A 17,056-nucleotide genomic window follows, 5' to 3' on the forward strand; every position below is an offset into this window, starting at 1 on the left:
AGGCCAGCCTGAGCAAGAGCGAGACCCCAGTCTCTAAAAATAGCCGGGCGTTGTGGCTAGTGCCTGTAGTCCCAGCTAGTCGAGCTGAGGTAAGAGAATCGCTTGAACCCAAGAGTTTGAGGTTGCTGTGAACTATGGCGCCACAACACTCTACTGAGGGTGACAAAATGAGACTCTATCTCAAAAACAAATATATCAAAGTTAACGCCAAAAATCCATAATGAGCAAAATACATTTTTTAATAATGACAGGCCCATGGTCACGTACTATCTAGTAACGCTAATGCCCCTTCCTTTTCCCCAAGGGCCCTCCTCTCAAACATTACTTCCTTGGAGAAGAAAGGGCTTAAAGGTCTCTAGTACCCTAAGCACCCAACCCTACACCACCATGACTTATTACACCACTTGTCATTTTTTAGTGAGTTTTTAAACTGAAGTATTAAAGAAAATGCATAAATCTTAATGTTCAGTTTGATGAATTATCACAAGGTGTACCATGTAACCACCACCCAGATCAAGTATAGAGCATGTCTAGTATCCCAGCAGTCCCCTGTGTTCCTACTAGTCTTTTCCCCTCTCTCCTCCTGGGAGGTAAATATTGTTCTGCTTTCTAGTAAGTTTTAAGTCATTGTGTTTTATGTCTGTCCCACTAAACCAGGCAAAGTATCTCTGGCTTGCAGTCCAGGTGCTGCCCACTGGCCTCTTTTGAATGAATCAAAAGAATGATTTTTACATTTTTTAATGGAAAAAAGTTAAAAATATATTCTGACACATGAACATTACATGAAACTCAAATTTCAGTGTCTGTAAAGGCTTATTGGAACACATCCTTACTTTTCTTTACATATTGTCTATGGCTGTTTTGCATGTTGATGGCACAATTGATTTTTTTTTGACAGAAACCATATGATTCAGAAAACCCAAAATATTTACTATCCCGCCCTTTACAAAAAGAGTTTGACAAACCCTGTACTAGATTATAAGCTCCATGAGGGTGAAGACCCAATCCTATTCACTTATATATCCCCAGAGCTTCACACAGTGTCTGGCACATAATAGAAGTTCATGAAGAGTTTGTCTTAATGATAAACTGGGGATTTAGGATCAGACACTCTAGAAAGCTCTATAGGGCTCCGCATCCAGAGGCAGTATGTCTGGTGGTTAAAAGAATGAATTCTGGAGTCAGACACACTGGGTTGGAATCCCTCTTCCACTACTTACTAGCTGTATAACATAGAGAAAATTAATTTCTCCAGGACTTTTTATCACCATCTGAAACGTGAGGGGAAAATAGTACCAATTTGTTGTAAAGGTTAAAATTAGATGAAGTGGGTAAAACATCTACCATAAGTGCTAAGTAAAATTAGCTATTATCATCGTTGTCAATACATATTATCACCTCCCACATACCTCTGTAAATTAGACTTCAGGTCTCTGCAAGCCTAGACATACTTTATTCACTCCTCTCACCTTCTCTGACCACTCAAGCTCCAGTCACTCCCAGCCCACATCCTCAGAGTAACAGAAAATGGAACCTAGTGACTTGTTCCTTGGGTGCCCATTGGGACAGCCAGATCTGGCGCCAGGACTTCCAGCTACTGCCCATAATCCACTCAGGTCCAGATCAGTAACAATGAGTCATTGTTACATATTTAGATGATTTTAATCATTAGCTAAGACTATGCAACTGGGGCCTTTTCTGACATTGCATTTTTCATATGGAATATTAGCAGTTTGATTAATTGCATTCTCAGACCTTTAGGGAATTACGAGCTGCTAATGCGTTTCAAAAGAGCAGCAATAAATATAGCAAAGCAGTGGGCTGGAGAGGCTGCCAAGCCTCCCTCAGTCCAAAAGGGCTGCCTGGATCCAAAACTCCACTTTTTCAGTCAACTTCCCTGCAGAGAACAGATGGCACACTCAAAAGGGTGATTGAAGAGTTCAATGAAGGAACTTTATTCAGAGGTGTGGGTTAAGGGAATAAAGAAGCACCCCTGGCCTAGCAATACCAGGAAGCCACTACCACCTGCACTACCACCTGCAGGGAACTGTTTCAGAACTAGTGAGATCTGGTGCTATAGGAGGGGGTACCCAAAGGAGCTGTCTTTGGTAGAGGAAGGCAGGGCAAAGATAGGACAAATGGAGAGCAGATCTGGAGAGGCAAATGGCCTCTACATAGAGCTACATAAGGCCACACCAGTGATGGGTCCTCCAATGGGACTGGGCTCAGAGAAGGCCTTCACCTGCCATCAAATTTCGCCCATCCATGAGTTCCCATTTACTGGCAGTTTAGTCTCCCTATCAGCAGAGTCAGCACGGCCTTGACCCCATCCAGGGACTTAAATGTAAAACAAGATAATTATGTGCTCAAAGAATGACTTGCATGTTCTCATCCAGGGACAATTTGGCAACATCTGGAGACATTTTTGATTGTCACGACTCCAGCTCCCAGCATCTAGTAGGTAGAAGCCAGGAATGCTGCTGAACATTAAACATCCTGCAGTGCACAGGACAGCGCCCAACAATAAAGAACTGTCCAGACAAAATGTCAAGTGTGTTGAAGCAAAAGGCCCTGTTGTCAACTATCTGTTCTGGCCTCCTTTCATGGGTCTGGTCACCTCCCCTGCCTCCACCTGGGCACTGTCTTGCAGTCCCCTGGCCTAGGCCCCAGCTGGGGCAGCTCCCAGCCATCTTTAACTCTGCTCACTTTGCACTGAATCCCAGTGGTGTCCCTTGGTGCCTTGGCCCCTTCCTCTGGCTGGTACCCAGGGTTCCCTTGTAGTCCCACCTCAATCCCAGACTGCAGACCACCCTTCCTCACGCAGCCCAGCTCTGACCTCAGGCTCTTCTCCCTGCACCCCACATTCCTTCCCCTCCTCTCTGAGGTCACATCTGTCTTCCAGACTCTGTTCCCATAACACTCTCCATCCTCAGCTACTCCCCCCTGCCCAGGAATTCTCTCTCCCAGTGGCTAATTCCCTAGGTTTACTGTTTCTAAACACCATTGAGCAAAGCAGACTTTGCTAGCCAAGGTCACACTCAAAGCTGCTTATACTCTTTCCCCAACTCAGCTCCTGAGGAACTTTCTCCCCTCACTTCTCCTGGAGTCCTCTCCCCACAAAGCACACACTCACTTTCATTTCACAATACCGTGGCCCCAGGGAACTGCTGAGCCAGTGTCTTGCACAGGCTTCTTTGGCTGAGAAGCCAGGCATGCCTGCCAAAAGTAAGCTCATCTTGAAGTCCCTGGGGATAGGGCACCTTGGTGGGCAAAGCACCAAAGGGTACGGTAGGAAGCAGTGGCCAAGCCAGGATAGGGAGGCCCAGCACCAGGGAGGCCTCTGCCTAGGGGGCTGACCCTACTCTCTCTTGTCTCCCATCTCCTAGGTGGCCTCTACACAGGATCCCTCCTCACCTTCTGTCATCCCCTTAGCCCTACCAAGGCTCAGATGGGGTGGGGGTAGGGATTAGCTATCTAGTCCTGAGGTGCACCTGGCTGAGGTCACCCTGCCCAGGATGCCCAGCCACCATTATTGCTTTCCCCCAGAAACTCAGAAAAGCTATCAGGGCAGGCCCCCCACCCCCACCCAATTCCTCAATGCTCCAGGTCCACCACCAGCCACCAGGCCATACCCATGGGTGAGCAGGAGCAGAAGGGCTGGGCCCGGGCCAAAGAGGACAGGTGGCAGCACCAGCCCAACCTCACTGCAGCCCCACAAGCTCCGTGATTGGTGGGGCCTGCACCATGAGCTCCTCGTAGCAATGGAGAAACAGCCAGAAGCGAGCTTGGTACGAATCTTCATTATAGGGCAGCTGCTTCTCACGGAGGAACTGGGACACCACGGGCTTCACCTGTGGGAAGATGGACAGGACAAGGGGTCCTTGAGCCAGGACTGTGTGGAGAGTAGGGGAAGGGGAGAGGGACGGGACGGGAGGCCCACCCCAGCGCTGGCCTCTTTCTGTTTTGTTCCACGATGCTCTAGAGGAGCTGAGGGGCTACTACGGTCAGACGATTCCTGCCCCCAACCCAGCAGGCAAAGGAAGAAGGGGCTTCTCCCCAACATCCTCTCCAGTGCTGCTCTAGCTGCGTGATTTCCATCCTTGGTTCAGGGGGATAAAAACCCAAGCTCCCTTTCACCAAGCACATATAGTGTCCCAGACATTTCAGATCTGTTTCTCCATTTCATCGTCAAAGCCTGTCACCATAAGCATTGCTCACTCCCATTTTACAGAAGCTGAAGCTCAGAGCCATTCAGTAAACTTGTCCAGAGCTAGTAAGCAACCCAGGTATCTCTGATCTGAAACTCAGGCTACCACTTATGCACTGTGCTGCCTTTCCTCTGTGGTCCCTGACCAGGCCAGGTGGGGGACTAGGGGCTCAGGTAAACCCTGAAGGCTGCCCCAGCGCACCCCAGACCTTCCCTTCATCTCCCACCAGCCCAGCCCTTGGCTACCTTCAGGCACATGTTGTCGGAGAGCCTGGGGAAGAGGTGGTGTTCCACGTGGCAGCTGATGATTGAGTGACCGAATGCCCAGTCCAGCAGGGGCAGCCGGGGCAGGTTTAGAACCCCCAGGCTCATCATGTGAATCCGTCGGGGCTTGTGGTCTCGGGAGAACATGGGCAGCCCAATGTGCTGTGGCAGACACGTGGGTCAGCGTTAGCTGGGTGAAGACACCCTGCTGAGCTGGCAGCCCCAGACCATCTCACCACAAGTGTCCTCAGCTGGCACTATCCGGTGGGTTCTTCTCTCCCCCATCCCCCATGCAGAGGAACCTGGTAGAAGTGTGAGCTGACTGGGCTCCTGGCCCGACTCTGATGCCCACCCTGCCTTTGCCCCACACTGAGTTTTACCCATCTCTGGGCCTCTCTCCCCATCTACGTGACAAGATGGGCTTGGCCCAGGCTTTCTCGAATCCCAGATGCTCTAATGCTGAAACTTCCTACCACCAGCTCTCACAGGACCGCACCCCTGCTTCGTCCCGGAGAGACCGACCCTTTCTGCTCTCTTCCCCAGTCAAGATCCTACTCATCAAGCCAGGCTCAGTGACTCATGCCTGTAATCCTAGCACTCTGGGGGGCTGAGGGTTCGAGACCAGCCTGAGCAAAAGCAAGACCCCATCTCTACTAAAAATAGAAGAGAACTATCCAGGTGTGGTAGCGGGCTGCTCGGGAGGCTGAGACAAGAGGATTGCTTGAGCTCAGGAATTTCAGGTTGCTGTAAGTTAGGATGACACTATGCACTCCACCCAGGGTGACAGAGTGAGACTCTGTCTCAGGAAAAAAAAAATCCTACTCGTCATTAAAGATCAAGTTTGTGCTCCTCTTTTGTACCTTCTCCTTCAACAAATAGGCACAAGTGTCCCCTCTGCCAGGCATTGCCTTGGTCTAGGACTCAGCAGTGAGCAGGAGCTTCTGTTTTCACAGTACAAGCAGGTGGGTCCCAATTATGGGATTAAGTAATTAACAGCAGTTATGGCAAGTGCAGGACAGTGAAGTACAGGATGCTCTGCCCCAGGGAAGCAGGGACATGTCCCTGTGGAAATGGTGCCAGAACTGAATGCTGGGCCCTGGCCTGGCATGAAGGCCTCCCCTCTCCAGCTCCTCCATCTGCCTGCCTCACTGGACATGGTGCATGGATGAAAGCAGCTACCAGCCAGCGTTGGGGAGGAGCAAACTCCTGACCTGAAGCCAAACGCTCAGTGATGACCTGAGTTGGGGGTAACTAGGGGGAGCCTCCCCCTCTTCCTCAGGCGGTCTCCCTTCTCCCAGCCTTGGCTCCAGGCTGCAGTCAGGCACCTGGACAATGCCCCCCTCTTAGCCGCCCAGCACCAGGTCAGGGGAGGCCTTACCTGGAAGATGTTGACATGCAGGTAGGGATGGGCCAGTAGGGATCTGCTGAGGTACATGCAGACCAGGGCCGAGCGCGGGCTCTTAAAGCCTGACACATTCAGAAGCAGCCAGTAGTGGGAATAAAGGCCCAGGGAGATCAGGCCCAGCGTCCGCAGAGCCATCCTGAGCTCCACCTGTCTCAGCCGCTCTGCCAGAGGGAAAGACATAGAGTGAGGGAGTGGCCAGGTCTCTCGTGAGCCAGCTCCTTGGCGCTAAGGCAGAGGGCAGCGTGGGTGTGTTCAGGTAATACCCACGGCAGCCCTGACACATGGGCTCCTGTGGTGAACGGATGAAGAAATGGAGACATGAAGCAACCTGACCAAGGTCAAGATCTGGGATTTGAATCAGGGTCTGGCTGCCCCATAGTCCCTGCTTCTTTCACGGTGTCATACTGCTCCCGTGTCATCAAATATAGCGCCATGTGCTAGCACCTGTGAGCTGTCTACAAAGCGTTTTCATGTCTATAGATTCATTTTCTTTCACAGCATCCTGGGGGGAGCAGAGGTAGAACCTGAGGCTCAGAGAGAATGTTACCTGGCCGGGGTCCCCAGCCTATAAGCAACAGAGCTGGACCTGGCCCTGGGTCTGAGGCTCTTTCTACTCTGACTGTCTCAGAAAGTCTCTGGTGGGTCTTAATTTGGGACTCCCAGCTTCCTCCACAAGAAGTGTCCATGAAGTCAGGAACAGGGTGCTAACAGTACTTACCCATTGCCACCAGTGGGGTAAGGATGGGGATCAGGAGAGGAGCTAGGAACATGTAGACATAGCGGTTGAGACAAGGCAGCCTCCACGTGCTGGAGTCCCCCAGGCCCACCACATTGGTGTAGCAATGGTGTATCTTGACATGTCCGTGCTTGGCGCACTCTGCAGTGAAGGCCGTGCACACCTAGAGGGGGCAGCCAGGAGGCACAAGGGTCCATGGCAGGCACAGTCAAGCAAAGCAGGACCTTTGGGAGCCTGGAGAACACCCCCAGCTCCTCGGGCCCTGCATTTCTGGGGTCTTCTTGCCTCATAGCCCCATCTCATCAATCTTAACCATCCACTCTCAGGTATCCGTGACCACGGAACAGCATCCAGGCAAAACCACCATGTCTACTCACTGTGGCTCTGCAAAGCCTTTGAGGGTAGAAGGCTGGACCCCCAGAGTGCCACTCTGGCTATGACCACCCTGGCAACTCCAAGGGTCTCAGAGGCTGTGCAGATTGGACACACTGCAGGTGAAGCTCCCAGCATCTTTACAATTGTCTTGTGCTTGTTTACCTTAGAAACACCTGCACCTTCACAACACTGCTTTGTTCCAAGCCCAAAGCAGCCAGGGGAAGGGTACAGGAGGGGTCTGAGAGTGAAGGGACACCATCTTCTGAACAGTCTACAACCCACGGCCTTGGGGCCACATGTGGCCTTCTGGATCCTTTGAGTGCGGGCTTTTGACTGAATCCAAACTTCACAGAACAAAAGGGTTCATTCTGTGAAGTTTGGACTCAGTCAAGGGGCCACACTTGGATCTGGAGGATCAAATGTAGCTTTGAGGCCACAGGTACCCCACCCCTAGTCTACAAGGGGTGGCTGACGCAGGAAAAGCCAACTTCTCCCTAGAGGTGACTTCTCCAGCACAGCCTTCTCTGAAGCTTCTCAAGACCAGTCAGTCACAAGTCACACACGAGCTGCTGACTCCTAGAAGAGCAGTCATCCTAAAATGCAAAAGAGATGCTAAGGTGTTTCTTATGCAGATACATGCAAATTAACAAGCAGATGTAGGCCTCTTCCAATATTTTATCTAAGCCAGAAAATTTTGCTAATTATATTGAAGCTGCTGCCTGCCTGTGTCTGGAAGAACACGCAGCATCAGCCACTGTAAGCCGGGTAAAGGCAGCAGGATGCCCTTTGCTGAGCACTCACTGTGTGCCAGGCTCGTTGTTCTGCCCAGCCTAGGGGGTCAGCAGTGGCATTATTCACAGTCCACAGACCAGAAACTGAGATAGAGGCCAAGCGGCCCCAAGTCACATAGCTAAGTAGGTGGCAGAGGCAGAATTCCACCCAAGATAAGCCATGGGAATCCTGACACGAGCCACTTACTGCAGCTGAATAGGAAATAAGGAATGGCATTGTCTACAGCCATGTCCCTTAGAATGACACTGAAACCAAAATGTAGCCAGATATTCTATCTACTAGGACACTGAGGAGTACAGGGCAGTTTTACACAAACCATAGGAAGACATGTCAAACCAACAATCCCACACGGCTTCTCAGAAAGCACAGGATGGGAAGGTAAATGCTAATGCCACCATAGCATATCTGTAGAGTCCCCAACAATAGGACAAGGCACTTCGCTTTCAGATGCTGCAACCCTCCCCCTCACAGGCAGTTTTTCCTGAGGACAGTGAAGGATGCAGGGCGGGACTTATGACTTGGCGCATGCTTCCAGAGTCGGTGTGTGATTCGCCTTTTCATGAATAAGAACAGATTTGAGGCTATTTCTATAACTCTGGAACCCTCACTCCCATTTAGAGAGGGAAGAGGAGGGGAGGAGTTGGGCTAGAGGGGCAAGATGGATGGATGACAGTGTGTCCCAACCCCCGTCCACCCGAGGGCAGTGAGAGATGACCACACGTTGCTGAGTTCTTGGGGAAATGGACTGTCCTCCTGAGAAGGATTATTTAAAGGTCTTGCCCAAGAGGATTCACATTCAGACCCAGAGAAAGTTGTAGCAGCCTCAGTGTTGGTGCTGCTCCTTGATGTCACCTACCACCCTCTGTGCCCCTCAGGAAGACTTAAGAGGCCCAGTCTCTCAGCACCTCTCAGGCTCTGAGTGGCCAGAGCATGGTGGGAGGCAGGGGGGATATCAGTATAATGCTGCTGGACATCTCAGCTGCCTGACAGGGGCTCCGGAAATCTCTCATTCATTCATTTATTCCTTCATTCCGTTGTTTCCATTAAGCATCCTCCAACCCTGGACAGTGCCAGGCATCACGCTAGGCCTGCGGAGTTACCAGGGACAAGACCTAAAAGGGAACAAGACACCATCAGAGCCATCTGCCAGGCTCCTCAGTGACCAAATGGAGCCTGCTCCTGTCAGGGCAAGGCACCCAGGGCTCCTCTTGCCGCAGTCCTATCTTGTGCTCCCTCTCTTATCACAGAGGTGAAACATGACTATCTTCACATAGACCCTGCCTGACAGCCTGCCCTGGACCCCAGGGACTCACACTCAGGGACGCGTATTCTCACTGAGTATGGCTGCCAGATGCGGCAAACAAAAAATACAGGAGGGCTGGTGAGACTAGAACTTCAGCTAAATAACAAATGCATGCAATATTGGGGACATGCTTATACAAAAATACTGGCTGTTGCCCAGGCATGGTGCCTCACACCTATAATCCTAGCAATCTGTGAGGCGGAGGCGGGTGGATTGCTTAGAAGTTCGGGACTCCGGCTCGGCACCCATAGCACAGTGGTTACAGCGCCAGCCACATACACTGAGGATGGCAGGTTCAAACCTGACCCAGGCCATATAAAAAAAACAATGACAACTGCAACAAAAATAGCTGGTCTTTTAGGCTTGGCACCTATAGCTCCGTGGCTAGGGCGCCAGCCACATACACCAGGGCTGATGGGTTCAAATACAGCTCAGGCCCGCCAAAGAACAATGACAACTACAACCAAAAAAAAAAAAAATAGCCAGGCATTATGGTGGGTGCCTGTAGTCCCAGCTACTTGGGAGGCTGAGGCAAGAGAATTGCTCAAGCCCAAAAGTTAGTTTGAGGTTGCTGTGAGCTGTAATGCCCCAGCACTCTACTAAGCGCAACATAGTGAGACTCTGTCTCAAAAAAAAAAAAGTTCGAGACCCCATCTCTAAAAATAGCTGGGCATTGTGGTGGGTTCCTATAGTCCCAGCTACTTGGGAGGCTGAGGCAAGAGAATCACTTGAGCCCAAGAGTTTGAGGTTGCTGTGAGCTATGATGCCATGGCACTCTACCCAGGGCAACGAGTAACTCTGCCTTAAAAAAAAAAAAAAATCGGTTGTTTATCTGAACTTTACATTTATCTGGGCATCCTGTATTTTATTTGGCAAACCTATTGCTGAAGTCATGGAGCCCCAGAGCCCCACTCTGAAGGCACCTGTACAGGGGCCACTTCCCCCTGGGAATCACCGGGAAGAATGGACGCTGGACAGACTCCAGCCTGGAGTACCCCCTGCTGGAGGGACACAGCCCCAGGGATGTCTCACAGCCCTCCTTCCCTTCCTGTCCCTGCCGGCTGCTGCCAGTCCTGCACCCATCTTGAGAGAGCTCCCCCTACGCTCCAGAGCTGGAAACCAAGCTGTTGCCCTTCCAGGGGTGGGGAACCTGCGGCCTCAAGGCCACATGTAGTCCTCCAGATCCCCAAGTGTGGTGCCTCAACCAAATCAAAACTTCACAGAGCAAATCCCTTTATTCAAAGGATTTTCTCCCCTGCCCTTCTGTCCTCACCATCTCTCAGCCAGTCCAGACCAACAGCCATGACCCATCTCCTGTTCATTTGCCCCAAATCCAATAGGGCGACCTAGTTAACACCCAGCTTTGATGGCGACATAATTTTATGATTGCATTTAAAATCCTGCAATGTGCTGTTTGCTTAAAAAACAAAAGAAAAATACTAGAAAAGGACACAGAAGAGACTAATAACCTTGTGCATCCTCTGCCAGGAGGAAAATGGAGCAGCTGCAGAAAGGGACAGGGAGAGACTCTCCCTATACTTTTGGATTCTGAATTTTGTAAACACATTACCTAGTCAAAAATAAAGTTCATTTGAGAGGGTTTGGAGAGAGGGTTTGTTTGGAGGTTTTGGAGGGGGGGATGTTGAGACAGAGTCTCACTCTGTTGCCCAGGCTAAAGTGTCATGGCCTCGGCTTAGCTCACAGCAACCTCAAACTCCTGCCTCAGCCTTCCGATTAGCTGGGACTGCAGGCACCTGCCATGATGTCTAGCTAATTTTTCTATTTTTAGTAGAGACAAGGTCTCACTCTTGCTCAGGCTGGTCTCAAACTCCTGAGCTCAAGGGATCCTCCCACCTCAGCCTCCCAGACTGCTAAGATTATAGGCATGGGCCAATAGGCTTGGCCAAAAACAAAGTTAGTTTTGAAAACTATCGACTTAAACAGCAACCTTTGGCCACAGGATAAAGTCTCAGCTCTCTGACTAGCATGGGCCTTTTTGTCCCCCTTCTCAAGGGCTCCCTTTTACAGTCTAGGGACCCTGGATTTCTCTGGGCTCTTTCTCATGACCTTTGTCCATACCTCTGCTCTGTCTGAAACCGCCTTTCTGCTTCTCAGCCTGGACAACCACCCTGTCCTAGCAGCATCTCTTCTGGAGACTCTCCCAGGGTCTCTCAGGTCTGCAAGATTAACATTTGGGACCAAGGACACTTTGTTTCAGGAGCTGTGCACTGTAGGACATTTAGCAATATCCCTGGCCTCTACACAGACGTGCCCCAGCCTTGATAGGCAAAAATGTCCCCAGACATTGCCCGCGTCTCCGCCATGCGCTCCCCACCACAAGCTCTCAGAACCTTCACTCTACCCTGGACTATGCCCTTGTCACATTCTGCCTGCCCTGGTCCCAGTCAGCCACCTACCAGCTGCACACGCTTGGACAAGTGGCTTCACCTCCCAGGCCAGTGTTTCCTCATCTGCGAAATGAGGGTAACAGAGCTTCACCCTCACAGGAAGGTGTCTAAATCACAGCATTCCCATAAAGAACACCCCGAGCAGAAGTGTCAGCTAGAATAACCAAGATTTGTTATTATTTTGATGTCATTCATGAATGTCTCTTTCCCACTTGAATCTGTCCCCTGGGGGACTGGACCTGGGTTTTACTCTCCACTGTGTCCCCAGCACCTATGGGAGCCTGGCGTGGGCTGGGGCAGCAGCCTGGCCCTCATCTACCTGTCAGAACCTTGGCCAACACCTTCTCAGCCTCCAAAGCTCCCAGCAAACCAGCCTCCCTCCAAGTCTCCTCCCCCAGCAGGGCACCCACCATCACCCTGATAGCAAAATGCCATTTTTCACCATTCAGAGTCTAGGTGGGCCTGCTCCAGGCCACCTCCCAGCCCTGCTAGGCCCTGTGGGGAGGACGTCTACATACTACACCAAATCAGGCTTTAGACACCCACAGGAGTACAAGAGTGGGAATCGTAGTGAGACCCCCTTCCTGGAGTCCTCAGGAAGCCACACCAAAGCTGGGGCCAGAGCCACGTGAAAGCACATTTGAAAATCCACCCCTGTGATAAAATGGCACAGACTCATCACACACACTCTTCATACCAATGTCAATTTCCCTGGTTTTGGTGCCGAACAACACTTACATAAATACAACTCTTGGGGGAAACTGGGTGACGGATACACCAGACCTCTCTGTCCTACTTTTGCAAGTCCTGTGAATCTATAATTATCTTAAAAAATAAAAAGGTTGTTTTTACGAAAGTATATTTTGTACTGCAAATCTGAGTTTGCTCTCTAAATAAATTTTTAAAATTAAAAAAATAAGAAATCGTAGTTGAACTTAGACAATACTCCTTAAGCTTTGGGTGGGGACAAGCAGAGAGAAGTTCTGAGAGACGGCCCAGAGGATCACAGTGGCACAGAACCCAGGACAGAAGTGAACATTCCAGTATCATGACTATGCTGGAGGTTCTTGGCTTTTTTTTTCACTCCCCACAGGAGACCTGAAGGAAGGTGACAGATTCCCAGGGAGACCCCCACCCCGCCAGGGCAGAGCCAGGGCAGAGCTCGCTGTGCACAGCTCCCCGTGGACCAACTGTGGCTCTGTCCCTGTAGCACAAAGCTGACTTCACAAGTATCTCTTCACAGCAATCTCTTTGCTGAGATTCAACAAAGGGCTCAGTAACTGGCACAACCTGTTCCCTCCCACTCAGGGGAACATCTTGCATTGTGTGTGACATGCAGGAGAGGCCCTAAAGCCCTTTGATTTCAGGAGTTAATCCTTCCCAAGCTTCAGGATTTAAACTACAATGGCCTATTCCAGCCTCTTCCACCTTCCTGTGGCCATCTGAGCTGGCATGGTGCTCTTCATTGACAGTCCCCAGGAATATAAAAGGCCATCCCAGTGAGGCAACCTAGGACAGGTAGGGGAAGATGCTTGTGCTGAGTAAGGCCATGGTCATCAGTGGACAGGAGAGAGGGGAAGGCTTATACTCCCAGGAGGGATGCAACTTTCTCATGTAGGCCAGAGATGGATCTGTGGAGGAAGCTCACCTCGTGCGGGAAGGAGACAGCATGCGACTTTGGATACTATAGGAGAAACACAAAAACCTAGAGCGGAAACACCCCCTCCACTCTGTCTGTCCCCCTCACCCCGAGATCCCACAGGTCTGAGGGGGAGGGGGAGGTCTGTCCCACCCCTAGCTTGAAGCTGGCCAACCCTGAGACAGTCCCCAAAAAGCTGATGCCTAGGAAAACCAAGGGTACTCAGTTGATGCCTCAGGCTGTGGAGCTGCTCCTGGAGGAGGAGCCTAGGCAGGCTTCTCAGAGGAGGCACCCTTGGCTCCCTGCCTTGGCTCAGACACACGATAGCTACTGTGAGGGTATCACACTTTGGGGGAGTATCAGATTCACCCAGAGAGCTTGGTAAAAATGCAGTGGCCCAGGTCCTCCAGGGTGCTCTGCCACACACCCAAGTTGGAGAACCGCTAGATCATCTCTGCACGATAAATCCATGGCAGCCAAGTAGTCCCAGTAATACCTGCTCCTCACCCTCCACTGCCTCCCAGCCCCCGGCACTCAGTACAGTTTTTTTTTTTTTATTGTAGAGACAGAGTCTCACTGTACCGCCCTCGGGTAGAGTGCCGTGGCGTCACACGGCTCACAGCAACCTCTAACTCTTGGGCTTACGCGATTCTCTTGCCTCAGCCTCCCGAGCAGCTGGGACTACAGGCGCCCGCCACAACGCCCGGCTATTTTTTTGTTGCAGTTTGGCCGGGGCTGGGCTTGAACCCGCCACCCTCGGCATATGGGGCCGGCGCCCTACTCACTGAGCCACAGGCGCCGCCCCACTCAGTACAGTTTTGAAAACTCCAGAGTTCACGCATTCTTCCCCTCTGTCCCCTTGGTCCAGCACTGCCCATGGAGCCGGCACAGTCCAGTGTCTCCCCTGCTACTCCCTGGGGATTACAAACCTAGTGAGCTTCGCACCCAGACTCCAGGGTCCTCAGAGTCTGATGGGGACAGATACCCAGGGATCCCTGGGAAAGAAGTGTTTTGAAACTGACCCTGAGATTCCCAAGCCTGTTGGCTTCTCTTGTCCTCAATACTTTAAAAATGTGTGCTGGTGGGGAGTGGGGAGGGGGACAGCAGATGGTAGGGAGAGTTAGGTAATATGATATGATGGAGTTGATACACTCTGTGTGTGTGTGTGTGTAGTTAAATAAAGTTATACAACTTTATACAAGGTTAGCAATTGAGTTATTTGGTAACAGTAACCAGTCCCTGCCAGATGAGGACTATTTCTAGTACCAGCTTTCTTGTTTATCCATAAGGGACCGGGGTGGCCAGATGATGGTCCCCCTGGAAGGGAGGAGAGAGCAAGTTCAGCAGAGGAACTGGAGAAGCTTGGAGACCAGTCAGGAGACAAAGACAATCTGGTATGAAACCTTTGCTTTCCTGGACTTGCCCATAGGGGAGACGACCAGGGCAGAACCAGGAGGGGCTGGAAGATGGGAGGGTAAGGATTTGCCCTTCCTGGGCAGACCTGGGGGAGCAGGGTGCTTCTCAGGATGGCCTGGTCATCGCCAGGGGTCAGAGGAGCGTGATGAAGAGCTGGGATGCTTTGACACTGAATCCCTCCTCCCCACCCCTTCTGTTTGTGGTTCACATTTTTAAACCCTGTTTGCAAAACCTGGAGGCCACAATGACTACAGTTGTGGGCCAAGACTGTCACACATCAGGACCTGCCAGCCACAGGTGTCCTGGTAGGAGGAAGAAGCTCTAGTCAGCACTTGGCCCAGGGTTACAGAAGCAAGTGGGTGTGCCCAGGCCAAGTCCACTGCCATAGGTAGACACTCGGATACTCCTCACTCGGTTCTCTGTTGACTGGTGCAAATGCCCTGTCAAGGACTTGGAGAAGTGCACACACAGACACACGCCCAGTAGTGCATACTGCACACTTGGACCCGCATAGCAGCAGCTGCAGCTGCCTGCCCAAGTGACCACACACACAGCTGGACACACTTGCAAGCCTGTAGAGAAAAATGACTCTGCCCCCACAGAGCCGGCAGGTGACAGCAGATGCCCATGCCCTCTCCCAGGCTCACCTCCACGAAGAAAAGCAGCCAGATCTTACTCCAGCGTTTGGACTCTGTGAGGGCACCATGAGTGGCCAGGTGGCTACCCTTGACAGTGAGCGTATAGTGGCACACACCCAAGATGGTGACGCCAATGGCAAAGACCAGTACATTCTCAGAGCGCAGACACAGGAACCCTGCATGGGGAAGGGAAGTGGGGACTGAGTCTTTCTCCAGCTCTCAGAGATCTGGGCCCAAACACCTCAGCCCCCATCCTGGGAGCCCAGGCCTAGGCCAGGCCCCAGACTATGGCCTGAGGTGGGTAAACTGTTTCTCTTTACAGGATCTGGGACAAATCAGGACCCCCCACTGGCCTGCTAAGGAGACCCAGTGGTTCCCATTCTGCCTGGTTTCTCTTCTGGGACCAGAGCAGTGATGGGAACCCAAATATCAGGGGGTTCCAGACATGAAGAGGCCCGGGGAGACTCCGCCTCCCTCACCGCCTGCCCCATTCCTGGTACCACTCCCCTTCCAGAGAGACTTCATTGCCACTCCCCACCACTCAACTCTCCCTTTCACCACACTTGACGCCATCAGACTTTCTCCTCCAGTGCCCTGCTCCTGGAGGTGACAGGGGAGACATAGGGCAGGACGTCCCAAAACAAACTTTGAGGATTGGGGTGTAATTCTCTGTTCTGGAGTCTCAGACTGCCAACTCTCTCTGCTTCTCTAGCCCCAGGTACTGTAGCAGAGCCCGCACTCCAAACCCACCCGCAATCCGGCCCTTGTCGCCCTGTCCCCTTGACCCTCACCTGCCGGCAAGACGAGGAGGCTGAGCGCCAGGATGGCGCAGTCCACCCCGCGGCGCTCCCACCAAGAGCTCTTGGTCACCACGTCCTGGACCAGCGCTTCCAGCTCGCGCAGTATCGCCTCGGCCCCGCCGGCGCCTCCCCGCGCTGGCTCCACGGGCTCCACCGGCTCCGCAGGCTCCATGGGCTCGCTCGGCGCCCGAAGGCGGAGAGGCCCGGAGGACTGGAGACCAGGAGCGCGACCTGGGCGCTAGCCTGGCGGGGGGGCGGTGCTGAGTCACGCGCCTGCTGCGACACCGCCCTGGGTCACCGTGAGGGCCGCCCCATCACCTCTGCTGCGTGCGCGAGGGCGACCTAGGTCCGCCTCGGGCTCTGATGCAAGCCCCTGGCTGGCAGTCCCAGAACCACTGCGGGAGGAGCCGCGGCGCTGGGCGCTGGGCGCTGGGCGCTGGGCGATGGGCCGCGCGCGGAGGGCAGGAGGCCACCCTGGAGAGAACCAACCCCCGGCGAGTAGGGACAGACGGAGGGCAGAGCACGGAGAACCTCAAGGGCCTTCCCTGACTGTCCACCTCAACTACCTCAAGTCCCCCATGTCCCCTCTGCGCCTTGCCCTGCTCGGGTTTGTCAGAGCACCCCCCATCCGCCCACCTCACCCATCCCACGCCCAGACCCTGGGCATTTTTCTCAGTTGCACTTTGCAGCCCTCCCCACACGAGACGCAAACGTTTGTTGGTGTCTGTCTCCGTCAACAGACTGGACCCTGGGTGCCAAAGTACCTTCCTCATTTTGCCACTTGTGCTCAAGCTGTTCCTTTACTACCTAGAACAAGGCTTGGCACAAAACATTTTGGATAGAAAGTTCAAGGACTCATTCCTCCCAGGTGAGTGGGTGGGAGGGTCTCCTCCGAGTTTGACTTTAGCAGAGGTGACCCACGGAGAACTGGCTCTCCAGCCCAACAGTGTTCTAAAAGAGGGGATGCTGCGGAGTAAACATGTCACTATTCTCTGGGGTAGACATCCCAGTCCCGGTCGCGCAATTCCACTCCCTCAGAAGTGCTCAGGTCGGAATCCAGGGCCTGGGCCTCC

At 52.5% G+C, this 17,056-nt stretch overlaps 1 protein-coding gene across 2 annotated transcripts; it reads right to left on the bottom strand.

Annotated features, from left to right (window-relative positions):
- Nucleotides 1–722: 722 nt before the first annotated feature.
- On the bottom strand, nucleotides 723–16,250 carry FADS6 (fatty acid desaturase 6). 2 transcript variants are annotated; one of them, XR_008375709.1, is made up of 7 exons: nucleotides 15,975–16,250; nucleotides 15,193–15,359; nucleotides 6,595–6,775; nucleotides 5,850–6,037; nucleotides 4,454–4,633; nucleotides 3,633–3,851; nucleotides 723–2,454 (listed from the first exon to the last, which is right to left on the bottom strand). XR_008375709.1 is itself a non-coding variant. In XM_053570958.1 (6 exons), the coding sequence occupies exons 1-6, from the start codon at nucleotides 16,153–16,155 to the stop codon at nucleotides 3,702–3,704; spliced, it is 1,047 nt and encodes a 348-aa protein (XP_053426933.1). In that variant the 5' UTR covers nucleotides 16,156–16,250; the 3' UTR covers nucleotides 723–3,701. The 2 variants fall into 2 exon arrangements, 1 of the variants encoding a protein (XP_053426933.1); XM_053570958.1 differs by having other exon boundaries at nucleotides 723–3,851.
- Nucleotides 16,251–17,056: the final 806 nt, after the last annotated feature.

This window comes from Nycticebus coucang, chromosome 18 (assembly GCF_027406575.1).
Source record: "Nycticebus coucang isolate mNycCou1 chromosome 18, mNycCou1.pri, whole genome shotgun sequence".
In the NCBI taxonomy this organism is placed as follows: Eukaryota; Metazoa; Chordata; class Mammalia; order Primates; family Lorisidae; genus Nycticebus; species Nycticebus coucang.